The sequence below is a fragment of the Rosa rugosa genome, chromosome 4 (genome assembly GCF_958449725.1).
Source record: "Rosa rugosa chromosome 4, drRosRugo1.1, whole genome shotgun sequence".
NCBI classification, from domain to species: Eukaryota; Viridiplantae; Streptophyta; class Magnoliopsida; order Rosales; family Rosaceae; genus Rosa; species Rosa rugosa.
In genome coordinates, this window is record NC_084823.1 from 32,139,060 (window position 1) to 32,156,453 (window position 17,394).

The 17,394-nt window shown below is 38.2% G+C and overlaps 1 protein-coding gene across 2 annotated transcripts; it reads left to right on the forward strand.

Annotated features, from left to right (window-relative positions):
- The first annotated feature begins 1,603 nt into the window (after nt 1-1,603).
- LOC133745368 (uncharacterized) lies at nt 1,604-16,750 on the forward strand. Of its 2 annotated transcripts, XM_062173430.1 has the most exons (7): nt 1,604-1,941; nt 2,218-2,367; nt 3,503-4,027; nt 4,836-4,967; nt 15,019-15,066; nt 15,158-15,585; nt 15,978-16,750. In XM_062173430.1, exons 1-7 carry the CDS (start codon nt 1,614-1,616, stop codon nt 16,596-16,598), a joined length of 2,232 nt encoding a protein of 743 aa, XP_062029414.1. In that variant the 5' UTR covers nt 1,604-1,613; the 3' UTR covers nt 16,599-16,750. The 2 variants fall into 2 exon arrangements, with proteins under 2 accessions (XP_062029414.1, XP_062029415.1); XM_062173431.1 differs by lacking the exon at nt 2,218-2,367.
- Nucleotides 16,751-17,394: the final 644 nt, after the last annotated feature.

The window sequence follows — 17,394 nt, forward strand, 5'->3', positions numbered from 1 at the left end:
TCTCTGAAACTTTCCAGGAGAATTCAAAAACCCACATTGTTCCTCATCATTCCCAAAACGCCTCAAACCAAACACAGCACATGGGTTTTGGCTTCTGGGTCCTCCATGGTGCACCAAATCCTTGAGCACAACACTGGTTGTTCTCCACCCACTCCTCCACATATTGACCAAAGATCAAAACTTTACTATCTGGGTCGCTCTCTAAACGCCTATTTATCAATACCCATCTATCAATTCCTCTACAATTTGGGATTTTTTTAACTTTTTACACAAAAAAAAAAAAAAAATTGAAAGAAAGAAGAAAAAGCAAGAAACTTTGAGCAATGGGGATCACAATAGAAACCCTAGTATTATAATAAAGAAGGTGGACGAGGAAACAAAGGCAAAATTCACTGTAGGTTAACTCAGGACCTCCACCATCGTTGTGGGGTGCGAGGGAATCTCTCGATCCGACCCGAAACTGAAAGGAGATTGGAGGTTAACTCCTCTGCGACCCAGCCGCCGCCGACCGCCTTAGAGAACCACCACGCCCTCCACAGACCTCGTCAGAGTCTCTTGAAGCCACCGCCGAACAACAAAACATACCCAAACCCATAAAGCTCGACCCCTCTCTCTCTCTCTCTCTCTCGACCTCGGCGACCACCGCATTGGGTTGTTTGATGAATCCTTAATAAATGGCTTGTGTAAGGAAGGTAGGTTGGATGATTCAAATGGGTTGTTTGATGAATCTAATAGAGAGAAGATGTGGATGGTTGGAATTGCAGAGGTAATCGGGATTGGGAGGTGGGAAGAGAGATGGGGTGCTGATAGAGTCATAGTGAGAGAGAGAGAGAGCTCATAGTAAAAATCTGAATAGACCATATTACCCCTCAAATTAACGGCGTCATTGACGTCGTGTCTAGATAGTGGGTCGAATTTCAGATTTTGTGTACCGAAATGCTCGGTTTGAAACTTTATGTATAGAAATTATTAGTGGCCTTTACTTGGTGTACTGTTTGTAAAATTTTCCCTAACAAGAATAACTATCTTGATCAAAAGGGAAAAAAATAATAATAATTATAAGGGAGAATTCCACAAATGGTCACTTAACTATGACTCATTCGACACTTTGGTCACTCAACTTTCAAATATATCACTTTGGTCACTCAACTATTACTCTATCAATCACTTTAGTCACACAAGGGGCATTTTATCTCACTTTAATCACTTCTCTCAATCATTCTAATATAGATTTATCAATTTTTCACAATTGGTTGGACGGAAATATCATTAATATTGTGGCAAATAATTTTTGTTTAATGAAAAAAAATTAACAAAGTGACTAAAGTGAATAACAGAGTTAAAGTTCAGTGACCAAAGTGATATATTTAAAAGGTGAGTGACCAAAGTGTCGAAGAAGTAATAATTACAAATGGTCACTCGATATTCTCCCTAATAATAATAACTATCAATTGCAGCAAGGCATAAGCCAAGATTAAAGCACTAAAACAAACTATTATTCTCCAAAAAGGAAAAAAGGAAATCTGATGCTCAAGCAAGGCATAAGCCCGTGTAGTATATCAATCCCTTAAATCAAGCACTCGAACACGAATTGATTAAGAGATTGAGCGAGCATGGCAAGTACTACTACTGTTACTTGTAATGCAATTGTTCCCGAACTTCTTAACCCACATAACTATAAACACTGGAGTTCTCGGGTGAGGACATACTTGGTGGCCAAAGACCTTTGGGATGTGGTCAAAGGGAAACATCCTACACCAGATGCTGAAGTAGAAAACAAGGCGTGGATGAAGAAGAATGCCGAGGCTTTACATGCGATTAACATTTCTTGCGGGACTGAGATGTTTTCTCTTATCAGTGAGATTGACACAGCCATGGAAGCATGGGAGGTTTTGGAGAAAGTGTTCAAACTACGTCCCAGGTCAGAAATAGAAGAAAAAGGTATGCTTGATCCCTTAATTTTAACAAGAACTATAGAAGTATTAATTTCATGGAAATATGAGCTTCAAATTGTGAATACGATGCAAAAAGCTCTTATATGTGTTCCACTTGCTCATTCTTCTCAATTAAAAAAAAAAAAAAAACTTGCTCATTCTTCTTTACATTAAGCTAAACTTGAACCTCAGAATTAAATTGTCATGGGCATTGGTTGTACACACCCAACATTATAGGAGGTTAAGATAGTTATACATGCATCAAGAATAATTCTATTTGCAGAGAGACACGAGAGAGATACCACAATCGACGCTGGACAGGCTCGTGATCAAGGTACTTGTAATACTTCTTGTTTGCCAAAATTTGCGGACTTGGCAAAAATGGCCGCACCAACAACTCCTGCATCTTATCAACCGTACGCGAATGCCAACCGTAAGTGTATACGCACCTGACAAGTCCACACACACGCACACGCACACGCACACACACATCAATCCCCTTTCAAAATGTTGTCTTGTTTTTAAGAAAAGTGAGGACCTAGCCTAAGGGCAGCCACACTGACCCTTCTTCAAAAAAAAAAAAAAAAAGTGAGGACCTAGCCTCCTCATTAATTTAGGGTCTTTCTAAATTTACCCAGTAAAGTTCTAAGTACACCCAGCAAAATATTTATTTGTAGTTATCTTTCCTTGTATCTAAATAAACTCATAAGTTGTTCCTAAATTACCCTCATAAGATACACCCAGCAAAGAAATTAAAACTTCTTATCGAACACGTCTTTCTACTCGTCGATTTCGGCTATTCAATATTCAATTCTACTCATCGATGGGATGGTGCGTAGTGCACTTACGGCGTTGGTGGTGGCGGTGACTTGTAGTGGTAAGGAGGAGAAGCAGGTGGTGGAGGAGAGGAGTAAGGGTAGTTTGCCGAGGTTTATGAAGTGAAAGCCACTACTGCCACTAGAAGACTCAAAACTAGAGAGGTCCCCATTTTCCCCATTCTTTAATTTGTTGATTGAATGGAAGCTGCAAAACTTGAACTATTAGAAGAATAAAACCTAGCTACCTATTATGTACAATATAGTGCCATAGATCAAACAGAGTAATTGTTCCATAGTTTAGCTTGTTTAGTTATTCTTTTATTTCATGAATCATTGAGAAAGAGAATGAGTTTTGGAAACATGTGTGTTTTGCCTAACTTTCTCTGATTCTTGACCAGCGGCTTTCATAAAAGGATTGAAATATGAACTAAGACCTGGGTCAGGCATGATGGGAATGAACGAGCATAAAAATCTGAGATTTTGTTTTGCTGGGTACATTGTATTGTAGGGTATTTTGGGAAAATCAGTTGGTTTAATTAGACATAATTAAAGGTAATGGAAAAAAAAAAAATTACTGGGTATACTTAGAATTTTGCTGGATACATTTAGAAAGACCATTAATTTAAGGCCTTTCTTTAAGAATCATTTTGACAAAAGACTATTCAAATCGGAGTGATTAATTATAGCCATGCAGTCTTCTGAAACTCAAGTTTAGTTCTAGCAATTTGACAATACATGCACAAATGGCAGCGGGCGAGAACAATGCCAACAACTTTCATGACCGCTATATACCATTCTTCCGTTATGTGGAGGATGGTGATTGGGATAATGCAAAGGAGTGTCTATTAGGACTTGGATCAGATGCCGACAACGCATTAAGAGCAAAAAATTCATACCAAAACACAGCTCTTCACGTAGCAGCAATCTATAGGCATGTGCATATTGTGAAAGAATTGGTGCAGCTGATGACGCCGGAAGATTTGGAAATCATAGGCGAACTTGGTGCCACACCTTTGGTTGCTCTTACAAGGAACTGCAAGGTCGAAGGAGATTCGATCGAGATGGCAAAATACATGATTGAAAAGAACAACAGATTAGTTTGGATCCCTGTTACTTTTAGTAATATGATTCCAGTTGTGGAGGCTTGTGGTTGGAGCAAATGGGAATTGGGTCGATATCTCTATTCAGTCACTCCAACAGAAGCTTTAACGCCACAGAACGGGCCCAGTGGCACTGAACTTCTACGCTTATGTTTTGTCCGTCTGAAAATGTTACGTACGTATGTTTTTTTCTGAGAATATTGAGTGGCATGTTTAGTACCGTCATTTGGTTGCTTTTCAAATATTAAAAGTAGGCTAGTATTTATTATCTATGTTTCAAGTAAGTTAAAAATACTAGACTGAGTAACATGTCAATTTGCTTTTTGATTTTTGTTTTGTTTTGTTTTGTTTTTTTTTTTAAACAAAATTGTGAATCACGTGTACGAACATACAATCCTATATTTGAGGAAATTTCTCATTTTTTGGCTAGAGATGTTGTAATTTTTTTTTTATAATTCTTATTAATTAAATTCCTATATATCGTGATTAATTTGCATGCATAAATTAATTTTGTAGTTTTTTTGTTAGTAATGTTTTGTTGAAATTTTTTTTTCTTTTACTATTGCAATTATAAATCCCACCCCATGACTCCCACTTTCCACGTTAGCTTTTGCTTCTTTTCTGTTTCCTTCTTTTTTTTATTTCCAACATTTTCAATTACCAACATATCCTTTATATGTTGGATGATATATTCTAGAGTTTTAATGAACCATGGGTAAAATAGGTAGTTCAAAAATTTAACCATTCTCCTTAAGAATTGGCTTAATTATATATATAATATAATATAATATAATATAATATAATATAATATAATATAATATAAGATATAAGATATAAGATATAAGATATAAGATATAAGATATAGAAAAGAAATAGGAAAAGAAAAATATGAAGGAAAAAAAAAAACAATTAACACATATTGGTGCGTACTAATATACTAACCTCTATAATTACTTCCTTCTTCACTCTGCTACATACTTCAGATATTGCATGGGACTTGCTTCAACGTTGCCCAATCTTGGCCATAAATGCACCTATGTTAGCATTGGCGGAAACACGCACTGCATTTTTAAGTGGAACTCGACTTACATGCTGGCAAAAATGGATTTACAACCGTAAGTTACTACTATTACATTTTCTTTTCTCTTCAAACAAGTGTTAATTCATTCGTGATCCTTTAGAGTACCTTCAACACCATTATCTAAAATTTTCTTATTTTATTCGAAAATTAGATCTAAAAGCTACTTTAGCTAACCATATTTGAAAACTCACTGCCACAATGTTAGCAAAATGTAAATATCTTACCATTTATGATTGACTAATAATCAAAAAAATTATTAGATGTCTTAAGTCATTAGTAGCATCTACAACTAAAAAAGAAGCAATGGAATAGTGTTAGAGAACTAAAGGTCATAAACCCTAGCCGTGCATGTGTGAGCAGAAAGAGAGAGAGAGAGAGAGAGAGAGAGAGAGAGAGAGAGAGAGAGAGAGAGAGAGAGAGAGAGAGAGAGAGAGAGAGAGAGAGAGAGAGAGAGAGAGAGAGAGAGAGAGAGAGAGAGGAGAAAAACCCTAGTTTCAAAACCATAACTTGGACATGAATGTAGTGGATGAAATGGCAGTACGCCTGGTGGACTCGTTGGGGTTGGCAGATGGCCGTAAGCCGGTGGATCTCAGACCACCGAAGGGGGAACTATTGCGCAAGTCGCATACTTTTTTGGTTGGGAAATTGTTGACTGCTCCCGCTTTTAACAAGTGATCTTTGATGGGCATGTTCTAGCGAGCATGGAGGCTCAATGGCCGGTATATGGCCTAGGCACACGGTGGCCGGTTTCTATTCACTCTGAGTGATCCTTAGGACCTTAATCGCATTCTTCGGGGCGGGCTGTGAGGCTTTGATCAAGCACCTATGGTTTTGGCTCCTTATGATGGAACAGGAGATCTGATGCAGGTACCATTGTCTTCTTGGCGTTTTGGATTAAGGTGAGTGGCCTTCCACCGGCATACCATTTTGATCAGTATTTGAGGCGGCTTGGAAGTACCCTAGGTCATTTTATACAGAAGAATACTACCGAATTTGATGCTAGCTGAATCCGGATTAGGGTTGAGGTTGACTTGCTGCAACTGATGGTGCTTCACCATAGTTTCACGGTGGATGATGGGATAGTGGTGGATTTGGATTTTTTCTTTGAAAACCTGTATGGGAGATGCTCAGAGTGTGAACTGTTGACTCATGTTGGCTTGCCTTGTGTTGGACCACCATTGCCAGCAGTTTTGAACAGTGCAGCGCCGTCAGCAAGGCGAAACCTGAAACGCGTATTGGCTCAGGTAGAAGCGACACCAACATTAGGGATTTGGTGTTTGGAGCCTAAGGTCAAAGGTCAGACCTTAAGCTCAGAGCCTAAGGTAGAAGCGACTACCTTGTTTACCCGTGCATAAACCTAAAAACCGACGTGAGATTCATGTTCGTGCTGGGCGTGCAGAGAAGAACGTTGATAAGGTTGTGGCGGAAGCTGTTGAGGTTGAACTGGAAAATGGAGATTAGCAGGTAGTCGTGCTTTTGCAGGAGATCGAGGCTAGTTAGGAGGCTGTAATGCCGGTGGGAAAGGACCTACTTCCGGTTGAGGGTGGATTGGTTCAAGCAGCTGCAGCAAACAAGGCACTAGAAGCTATGGATTGCATGGCTCTGAAGGAATTTGTAGCTGCAAGCACATAGCAGGTATTGAAGCCGGTGATATATCGCCATCGGAAAAGGGTCGTTGAAGATGGGTGTCGCCTAAAAAACCGAGGTTGAGTTTAGCTGTGGGAAGAATTAACCTGGATGCTGTTTTGATGGGTCCGACTATCTTGAAGAAGGTGTTGGAGACGCTGAGAAAGATAGGTAGACCGAGGGGAGCCAAGAATAAAGCTAAGACAGTGGTTAAGGTTGTGAAAAAGTCCCCAAAGAAGAAACCAAAGTCTTTAAGGAAGACAGAGAAACTGGTCCATGGCCTGTCCTAGTTTAGCGTACCGATGAGCCTTTGTAGAAGTACTTAATTCGAACGTACCACAATTGCATGCTCGGCGTTTAGAATTAGGTAAAACATAGTGCCTACGAGGCGAGATGTTTTTGTTGCATAGACTACTCTAAGCTATTAATGTCTAAACGGAGTAGTCAAAATCTTATGTACTATTTCTAATCTATGAACTAGGGTCATACAATTGGTATGAACTCTTTATTTTTCAAAAAGGAAAAATGGATTAGTGTTAGGCATTACCAATATTTTTCTCATTCGGTATATAAATAGGTGATAAAAACATGAAATTTAAATGATCCCCTATAATAGGGGAGGGGATACAAGATTTATTGAAGTTGAAAATTTAGAAAATGGTGCGGCTACTGTCACCTTACCAAATCTTTTTTTCACCCTACATGTTTTTCATTGAAAAACTAATGTATATTAATTCAATATTACCAGTAAGGACAATAGTTTATTAAACATTAGATTTTATTGTACTTATTACATTTAACAAGGCAATTTTGCCTATACTGATGCAGACCCTTAACAGGATCTAAACTAGAGGTTGAGTAGGAAAGCTAAAAGGATGAAATTTGGAACCTTAAAGGTAGAATGAACGATGTTTTGATAAAACTGTTTTTTTTTTTTTAATTGAACTTCCAAAACTGAAACTTACATTACCTACAACCCCCTTAAATAACTCAGACTCAACTACTCGTAATTAATGCTTCTAAACTCCAGAACCCTCTAGCTAAAAACTACACAAAACATAAGAATAAAGACAGATAAGAAACTTAAACTGACACAGACGAAGCATTTAATGAAACTCTGGCCTCTAGGAGAACTCTTAGGTTTCTCCAGAGTAATTACTGTTACTACATTCTCCCTGGGTTGCAGAAAACTCATCCTCGAGTTTGTAAGTGCTGAGGTGTTTGACATTGAAAACATCTGAAGTCTTGATGAGGTCCAGAAGTTGTAGTCGATTAAGCATGATCGTTTGTCTTCTTAAAAATTTTGCAAAGGGCAACTTTACGGTCTTTGAGCTTACTGTAAGTTTCGTTAGGAAACCTATCCTTTGTCATAACTGGCCACACCAAATCCCCTTCTTCAAACACAACACTCCTTCGGTGTTGGTCAACTGCAGCCTTAAACATTAGATTGCTCTCTTCAATCCTCTTCCTTACCATAGTCAGCCATTTCTTCTGCCCTCTTGGTCACTTTGCTTGGACTTAGAAGGGAGCTCAAGTCTAGAACACTGTTTGGATTCTGGCCATACACTACTTGGAAGGGATTGCACTTCGTGGTTTGATTTTGCAATCTGTTGAAGGCAAATTCAGCATGGGGTAACACCAAGTCCCATTCCTTAGGATTATCATCTGCTAGACATCGTAGCATATTAGCCAAACTCCTATTGATAACTTTTATTTGACCATTAGTTTGTGGATGGTATGCACTGCTAAAGCATAACTTTGTTCCAATGATCCTCCGTAAGGTCCTCCAAAAATGGCTGATAAACTTCGGATCACGATCTGAAGTAATGGAGCTTGGTAGGCCATGCAACAAACCACTTCTTTAAAGAATAGATTGGCCACATTAGTTGCATCCATGGTTTTATGACATGGAATAAAATGAGCATCTTTGAGAATCTGTCCACCGCCACCATAATTGAATCCATGCTTTTTTGAGTTCTAGGAAGGCCAAGGACAAAATCCATGCTCACATCTGTCCATGCAGACCTAGGAGTAGGAAGTGGGGTGTATAACCCAGCATTTGTCAACCCCCTTACTTCTTTGACACACATGACAACGCTCCACATGTCTTGTGAGATCTCGCTTTAACTTTGGCTACCAATAAGTCAAAATGATTAGAGATAGGGATCTTGTCACGACCAAAATGGCCTTCTTGATGAAGTTCCTTGACAATTTTCTCTCTCAATGAACCTTCTGGAATATATAGCTGGTCATCCTTGAAAAGATAGCCATCATATACATTAAAACCAATTGTTGACCTGCCAATGTTTGCTCCTAAATGGGTGCCAAATATGGATCTTCCTTGTACTGATCTTTGAATGCCTCAAACCCCTTCACCTCAATACGAATAGTAGGCAAAAGAAAGGCCTTTCGACTCAGTGCATTAGCCACCTTATTATGAATTGCAGCTTTGTGATTTATAGTGTAATTGAATTGTTCTAGGAAATTCACTCAGCTAGCGTGCTTCTTGGTCAATTTGGACTGCCCCTTAATGCATTTCAAGGCTTCGTGATCGGAGTAGAGAGTGAACTCTCTCTGGGCCAAGTATTCACTCCAATGTCGTACGGCTCTAACCGCTGCATAGAGTTCAATGTCATAGGTACTCCACCTAAGCTTTGCACTAGTGAGTTTCTCACTAAAAAAGGTAATTGGTCTCCCTTCTTGACTTAGCACTGCTCAAATTCCCACCCTTGGTGCATCACAATCTATTTGAAACACCTTCTCAAAATTTGGCAGAGCAAGAATTGGTGCTTCACATATTTTCTTCTTTCATAGCTCAAACTTTCTATAGCTGCTGGTGTCCAACAAAATTTCTGATTTGTCTTCAAGCAATCAGTAATTAGGGCAACCATGCTGCTGAAATTAGGAATGAATTGCCTGTAAAATCAAGCTAGCCAATGAAAACTTCTGACTTCGTGTATATTTTGAGGAGTAGGCCAATCAAGTACTGCTTTTACCTTTGATGGATCCAAAGAAATTCCTTGAGAAGACATAACCGAGAAAAGTAACTTGTTCAGTCATGAACATGCACTTTTTTAGGTTAGCATACAGCCGTTCTTCCATAGTGTTTCAAGAACTTCTCTTAAATGTTGTTCATGAGCATTGCAGGATGGGCTATAGACAAGTATATCATCAAAGTAAACCACAACAAATCTTCCAATAAAAGGCTTTAGGATCTGATTCATTACCCATATAAATGTGCTAGGAGCATTGCATAAGCCGAATGACATTACCATCCATTCATACATCCGTCACGAGTTTTGAACGCCATCTTCCATTCATCTCTAGGACAAATTCAGATTTGATGGTAGCCGCTTCGCAAATCAATCTTGAAGAATATTTGGACCCTTCCAAACGATCTTGCATATCATCAAGGCAAGGTATTGGGTAGCAATACCGAATAGTGATCTGGTTGATCGTCCGACTATCCATGTACATCCTCCACGTTCCATCCTTCTTTGGAGTCAACAAGGCTGGAACTGCACAAGGGCTTAAACTTTCTCTGATCAATCCTTTCTTTATTGCCTTAGCCACTTGCCTTTGTAACTCGTCATGCTCTTTTGGACTCATTCTATATGCTGCTTTATTTGGAAGGCTAGCTCCGGGAATGACATCAATCTGGTGTTGGATATCCCTCAATGGCGGTAATCACAGAGGAAGATCTTTTGGCAACACATCTACAAACTCTTCGATTAAAGGCTTTACTTCTTACTAAGGACTAAAATATCGATATTTTCGCCGATATTTCGGCAATAATTTCATTTTTTTTAGTCCCCGAAATTTTCATTGCCTACCTCCATAATTTTGCGAGATATTTACGAAATTTCGCGAAATATCCTTACATGTGCGATATTTTTCTAAATTTAGGGAATATTCCAAAATATTCCTCAAAGAAAATCCAAGCAAACCTTGAACATAAACAGGTTTCGAACCTGTCCCCTTCCAAAATATGGTTAGGAAATGCCCCAAGCCCCAACCAACTCGACTGACTGTTGGTTTTGGGTCTAATATACTCTTTTTATATTAGAATGTATTTTTCATGGAAAAGATTACTAATTTCGTTTGTCAGTTAATTTAAACTTCTAAGATATAATTTCTAGCAATTTTGTATTTTTAATTTGTTGACTCTAACATTTCAAAATAGTTTAATACTTTACAAGATCTCCTAAATACTTTTGCCATGTTTTAGTAATGTTAATTCGTTTGTATTTTGTCATCGAAAAAAAAATCGTTTGTATTTGATTTGAATAGTTTTACCACTTTACTAAATATCTAGTTATAAACTTATAATTGGTACTATATATTTTACTGGCGGCAGCATACATACTCTAAATTACTATAATTCACTATGAAATGAAGGTTTTTCACCAATTTTTTTTTCCAAATATAATAGATAATGGAGCAAATAAGTAGCTCACAAAGTTTCATTTAAAATTTCAATAATTTTCTCTCAATTTCCACCACTTCTTTCAAAAATTTATCGATATCTACATTTCCTCTATATTTCTGTCGAAAATTCTATTTTTTAGAGTATCGATATTTCCTTGATACTCGATATTTTGGTCATTGTTTCATATGGAATAGATGAAATAAGGTTGCCTTCTTTTGTATTCAAAGCATGGCATACTCCAGCCTCTCCAATTTCTTACAGGAAATTGGTGAATGAAAGGATATTTTCTCCTTTCACTACTGCCCCTTGTTTAGGTAAGCTGTCATCCTTCATTGGTGCTAATACTATTTGTTGGGTGTTTTTACTAGGGTTACAGTTTTTGTGGGCTTAGTGGTATGTTTTGGGTTTTGAGCTGTTTAGCGTATATTCCAAAGTAGATGCTTCTAGGGAAGCTCCCTCTCTATAGGAAGGTCCTAGAAGTGTTAAGAATAAGTTGGGTTAGAAGTTTGGCCTGGTCCCGTACCCTTCCTGATAGTAGAGGTGGCAAACGGGCCGGCCCGACCCATTTTAAGCGGGCCTAGTCGTGCTTCGTGCCGTGCTTGGGCCGGCCCATTTACTTAAACATTAAGCCCGGTCCGGCCCATGGCCCGAGCCCATATCGTGCCAGGCCGTGCTCGTGTCGAGTCAATAACGGGCCGTGCTCGTGCCTACCCACTATAAAACACGATTTTAAAATCTTAATTTGAACAAATAAAAATTAATTTTATTTAACTATTTAAAAAATTAAAATAAATTAAGTTCTACAACGTTTTTCTTAATCTTAGCTTTTTAAGATTAGATTTCTAATAATTTTTTATATTCCACTATAAGAAAGAAAGAAAAAAAAAACTCAAAATATTTTTTTTTTAGTATATTATTGTGAGATTAATCTTTATTAATATAATGAAGATTTAGTATCTATTATTATTTCCTTCATTCTATAGTTATATTATTATGAGATTAGTCTTTATTAATAAACATATATTTAATATTTAGAAAAAATACTTATGTCAAAACAATGATATAATGTTTTGTTTCATTATTTTGACAATATAAAAGAAAGCATTGGTGGAATTGTCATGAGATTTTAAATAAAGAGGTCTCATATTCAAATCTCATCATTGTAGTTTTTTAATATTTTTAAAAACAAAATGAAATTTTGTGTTTGTAACGGGCCGGCCCACAATATGTCGTGCTCGGGCCGGGCCAGGCCAATGGGCCAATATTCTTAGGCCCAGCCCGACCCGTTATTCTAACGTGCTCGGGTCGTGCAGGGCCACTAACGGGCTTGGGCCGTGCCACTTTTAAGCGTGCCGGGCCAGTACCGTGCTCGTGCTTAGTGGCCCGTTTGCCACCTCTACCTGATAGTGTCATGTTATATTGGTTATTACTTAGGCTCAGTTGCTATCAAAGGAATCTTTACGTAGGGTTCTAGTTTCTAGGGCTCTTAGCAGTAGATCATTTTTGACAGGCCCTTCATAAGGCGGGTTATTCTGTAATTGTCTCTCACTACTTTTTAATGGATTAACACCCCACTTTGATAATATATATATATATATATATATATATATATATATATATATATATATATATATATATATATATAGTATGAATGTTGTGTTTTTTTTTTTTTTTAATCTGAGCTTTTATTTTTCTTTCTTGATAGATATACATATACAAGCAGTTGACGTTAACATTCTTGGTATTTCCATTAATGTTTCAAACTTAAAAGAAGATCAAGATAAAACAAATCACACATGCTCAGGTACGTTGATGTTAAATATTTCATAATTTAACTCGAAAGTAGTAGTGGTGTTCACCTTCTTAGTAATTGAGCAATGAAACTTTGATATCAACCACTATTGGATCTAAATCTAACGGTAGAAAATAAAATAACTCAAACTTAAAAGTAATAATTTTCATCAATGAATCTAGATCCAATGGTAGAAGATAAAATAACAAAAACTTAAAAATAATAATTTCGACCAATAAAATTATACGTTTATACGTTTTATAAAATTTCGAATAAAAGTAACTAATACTCATTAGCACTCACTAAGAACTAACGAGCATAGGGTCCTAAGAAAAGGACTTATCAGAAAGAAGAATAAACTGACTAAAGGCCCAAAACTCAAAGAAAGCTAAGCCCTAGGCCCAACAAGTAAGGCCCAGGTTCACTCCAAATGCACAATCTGCAATCTGCGTACCCACGAGCGTTAGCCACCACAAATTGCCGCAGCAGTACCGACCTGACCTGCCGCAGCCTTACCGCCACGATCCGCCGCCGTCCTGCCCTACCACATCGAACCGCCGCCGCTTCCTCTCGCTTTCACTTCAGGAATCACCACCGTTGCCCACTCAAGGACGAAAGAAAGAACGACCTACAAAAAGGTAGATCCACAATCCAAATAGGTGAGAATCCACCGCTTCCCAACCCCCCTCACCGCCGCACTTGCTTGGGCCCGATCCCAGTTCGCTGCCTCCTCTTCAATCCTAAAACGATGCACACCGACAACAGTTTGCAACAATCCGGAGAAAAAACCTCAACCTTCACTGTCAACACCCATAAGACCAAGCCCTCTCAGAACTCAAAGACCATAGACCCAAAACATCACCCGTCCGGCAGCATCCCGATGCCGACAAGGCGACATTAGAACACCACCGGACGAGTATGGGATTGCAGAAGATAGCCTTGGTTTGGTGGCGGCTTCTGTGAAGAACCCTAGAGAGGGAACCGTAATCTTTTGTTATCTTGACCTCAATTCCCATGCAGTAACATGTGTACCAAACAAAAACAAGAAAAACCCTTAGTCCATGCTTGTAATGAGAAATTACAAAATCTTGAAGATAAAAACGATGGGAACCTGTGTACACTATAGAGTTTGCTAGAAGTTCAACAATTGTTGTACTAACCCAAGTCCTTTTCACCTTCCCTTACTAAGATGCCATGAAATTGACGACTTTGCCAATATCAAAAGGTGCACAACAACTAGGGACAAATATGCCAAGCCATATATGGCATCATTGTTAACCTGGCGATTTAGATAGAACTACTTGAAAAGGCGTAACTGGGCTCTCTCTCTCTCTCTCTCTCTCTCTCATTCCAAAAAATGAGAAGTCACACATGGTCGGAACGATAAGAACCAAAATATTGAGAGAATCAACGGTTACAGACACCATGAGCGAAGGAGGTCCAACTCTGTTAACGTTTGTGAGAGAGAGAAAGACACAAGTAGTGGTTCATCTCTCACTTTGGAGGAGACTACATCCACTTGAAATTTCTACTATGTGTTGGGCCTTGAGGCTCAAGTTAATTACAACATGTTGTAATGGGATGTTGAGCAAGTGGGAAGGAGTCTCCTTTTATAGGGAAGGGAGGCTCCTTCCTTTATATTTTCTTCAATGTGAGACAAGAAGTCCCCATGGCAAGGCCGGGAAGGATGCTTTCCGGCGAGGTCTTGGCCGCTTCCGACTACCACATGGTAGGTTGAATGTCGGACTACGGAATATGTGTCGCGGTTGGGCCCCACCATGGCTTGTGGGCCCCCCTAAGAGGGTGTTACTTATGCTTAGTGACATATAAAACAGGCTTGCTAGTAGATTACCCTTTTTCAACTAACAAAACAATTCCAAATAAATATAAAAATAAATATATGATATCCACTAACTTCTTTTTCTTCTTAAATTGTTGCATTAGGTTAGGGAATGTGATATTCATACTCCCTTTTCTCTTCATTATTTAGGCGCAAGAGGGAATGTGAATGGTATTTTGATAACAAAAACATGCGTAAATATTGTCAGCTTAGATTAATATTGACGTATAGTTGTATACTATTGCATGAAGCTAGTCTATAATTATGTCTCAATCTATTCATGCATTTTCAAAATATTGTTGGAAGAGTTTAATTTTTAACTTACTTTTTGTTTTTACATTCATAATTGGTATTTCCTTTGAAAGTCTTTCATCAACATATCTCAATTTGGAATGCAGTAATGAGTTTCTTTAGAAGAATTCTTAAGGGTCTACTCAAACTTTTGGGTATGTAACATCCACATTGCTGTTTTATTTCTTTTTATGTGAATATCAGTTATTGCCAAACAAAACTAATATTTTTTCATTGTCAACCTAGGAATCAATACTATATATGAACTGAAACTTATACATCTCCAAATCATAAAGTTTGTGCATTGGATGGGCCAAGTTGCAAGCAGCCAAAATAATCCACATGAATACTGGCTTGTTAAATCAATGTTCGCAGCCACCAAAGAAGGGCATGTTGAGTTTGTTATTCATATTATTGAAGGACACAAAGAATTCATACACATGCATGATGAAACAAACAGCACCATATTCCATTTTGCCGTCGAATGTCGCCAAGAAAAAATTTATTCACTTATCTACGGTGTCGAGAAAGAAAAGAGGAGACATATCGGATTAGCAGGAAACCAGTCCAACAAGAGCATGCTATTTAATGCATGTCATTTATCTCCACTATCACGGCTAAATCATATTCAAGGTGCAAGTTTGCAAATACAGAGAGAACTTCAATGGTTTAAGGTGAGACACCCATAACTTGATGTAGTGTAGCTCTAATTCCACTACTACCATGCTAGGACACATTTCATAAATGAGGCAGGGTTTGATGGAAAATATTGGGTTATGGACTACTATAGGGGACGTCAGGGGGTGACACGTTGAGCAATTCAAAATTGATCATTCGCTAAACTTCGAAGTTGAATCAATCATGTTATTTCAACTAGCTAGTTGATCATTCACAAAATAGTTGAGTCATGCTCCTCTCTTGGAATCGAAACTGGTCTTTAAGGTGTGCAATTGGGTTCTTTAGTGTGTCGCAAAAATGTTCGCACATTTGTGTGCACGGTGCAAACAGAATTAATAGATAGTTGCTTCATAGTCAAATCACAAACTTTCTTCTCATTGAAATGCAGGAAGTGGAGACTATGGTGCCTTCCGAAATCCATAACTTGCGAGATAATGTAAATAATTTGACAGCGCGTGAACTTTTTACCTTAAATCACAAGAACTTGATGGTTGAGGCAGAAAGGTCAATGAAAGAGACGGCTACTTCTTGTACAGTTGTTGGTGCTCTCATTGTCACCATCATGTTTGCTGTAGCATTCACAGTTCCTGGTGGAAATAACGGCGACACAGGCCTTCCAGTGTTCATAGATAAAAAGTTGTTCATGGTTTTTATAGTTTCAGATACTATATCACTCATTTCTTCCACAACTTCGGTGATTATATTTTTGGGAATCCTCATCTCACGTTATGCAGAAAATGATTTTCTCAAATCCTTGCCCACCAAAATGATGATAGGTCTTTTCACCCTTTTTCTGGGTATTGTTGCTATGATGGTCACATTTTCTTGTGCCCTTATCATTATGCTTCATGGGAAATATTCATGGATCATTCTTCTGAGCATTTTGGTTGCAAGTGTGCCAGTGTCCTCATTTGTTTGGATGCAGTTTCCTCTCCTTATCGAGACTTTCATTTCTACTTATGGACCAGGAATATTTGACAGAAAAGTAAAACCTTGGTATTATAGTTGATGTTAATCGTTTGTTTTGCTTCTAGCCATTGAGTTAATAAATCCAACGTCAATTTGGAGCTGTATTTTATATATCATTTGGAAAGCAAAACAGCTATTCTATAACGTATGTGCTGGGAGTTGGCAATAAGGTATTTTTCAATAACCAACTGATTTCCTCGATCTATATTCTTCTCTATGTATTGTTTTTTAATTTAACCTGCTATAACTTAGAATTCAACAGTATGAACAATTTATATTGTCAGTGTTCATAAATTTTCAGCCTAGCTTATGTATAAATAAGGGAGTCTCCATAAAGGCATAAATTGCTCTAAATCAGCTCCAAATATCCAATAAAATAACTTAAACCCTAACTCGGGCTAAGAGAAGAGATCGCGGCGGCATCACCTAAACCCTAACTCGGGCTAAGAGCATCTGCAAAACCGCGCTTGTCCGGTAGCGTGCGCATCGTCTAGCAGGCCTCCGGGCTCTGCCAGCGTCTGTGTGCGGTTGCCGGACGGGTACTCTAATGGTCGGGCTCAAGAGCCGTGATTTGGATGGTTTGCTCGAAGATGGGCCGATAGGAAGTCATATCCTTACCATGCTACTATATATAGCATTCCCCTAGATACTCATCTAACACTTTCATATGCGCATCTTTGTTTTATTTGGAGAGACGCGCATAGGTCATCACATTTCATAGTTAAGAGCTATATAATAATGTACACATTACACAACTCTTAAAATTTTGTCATCTTTATTTTGAGATAGAAAATGACTACACCGATTGTTTGTTATATACAAAAGGTACTGAAAAT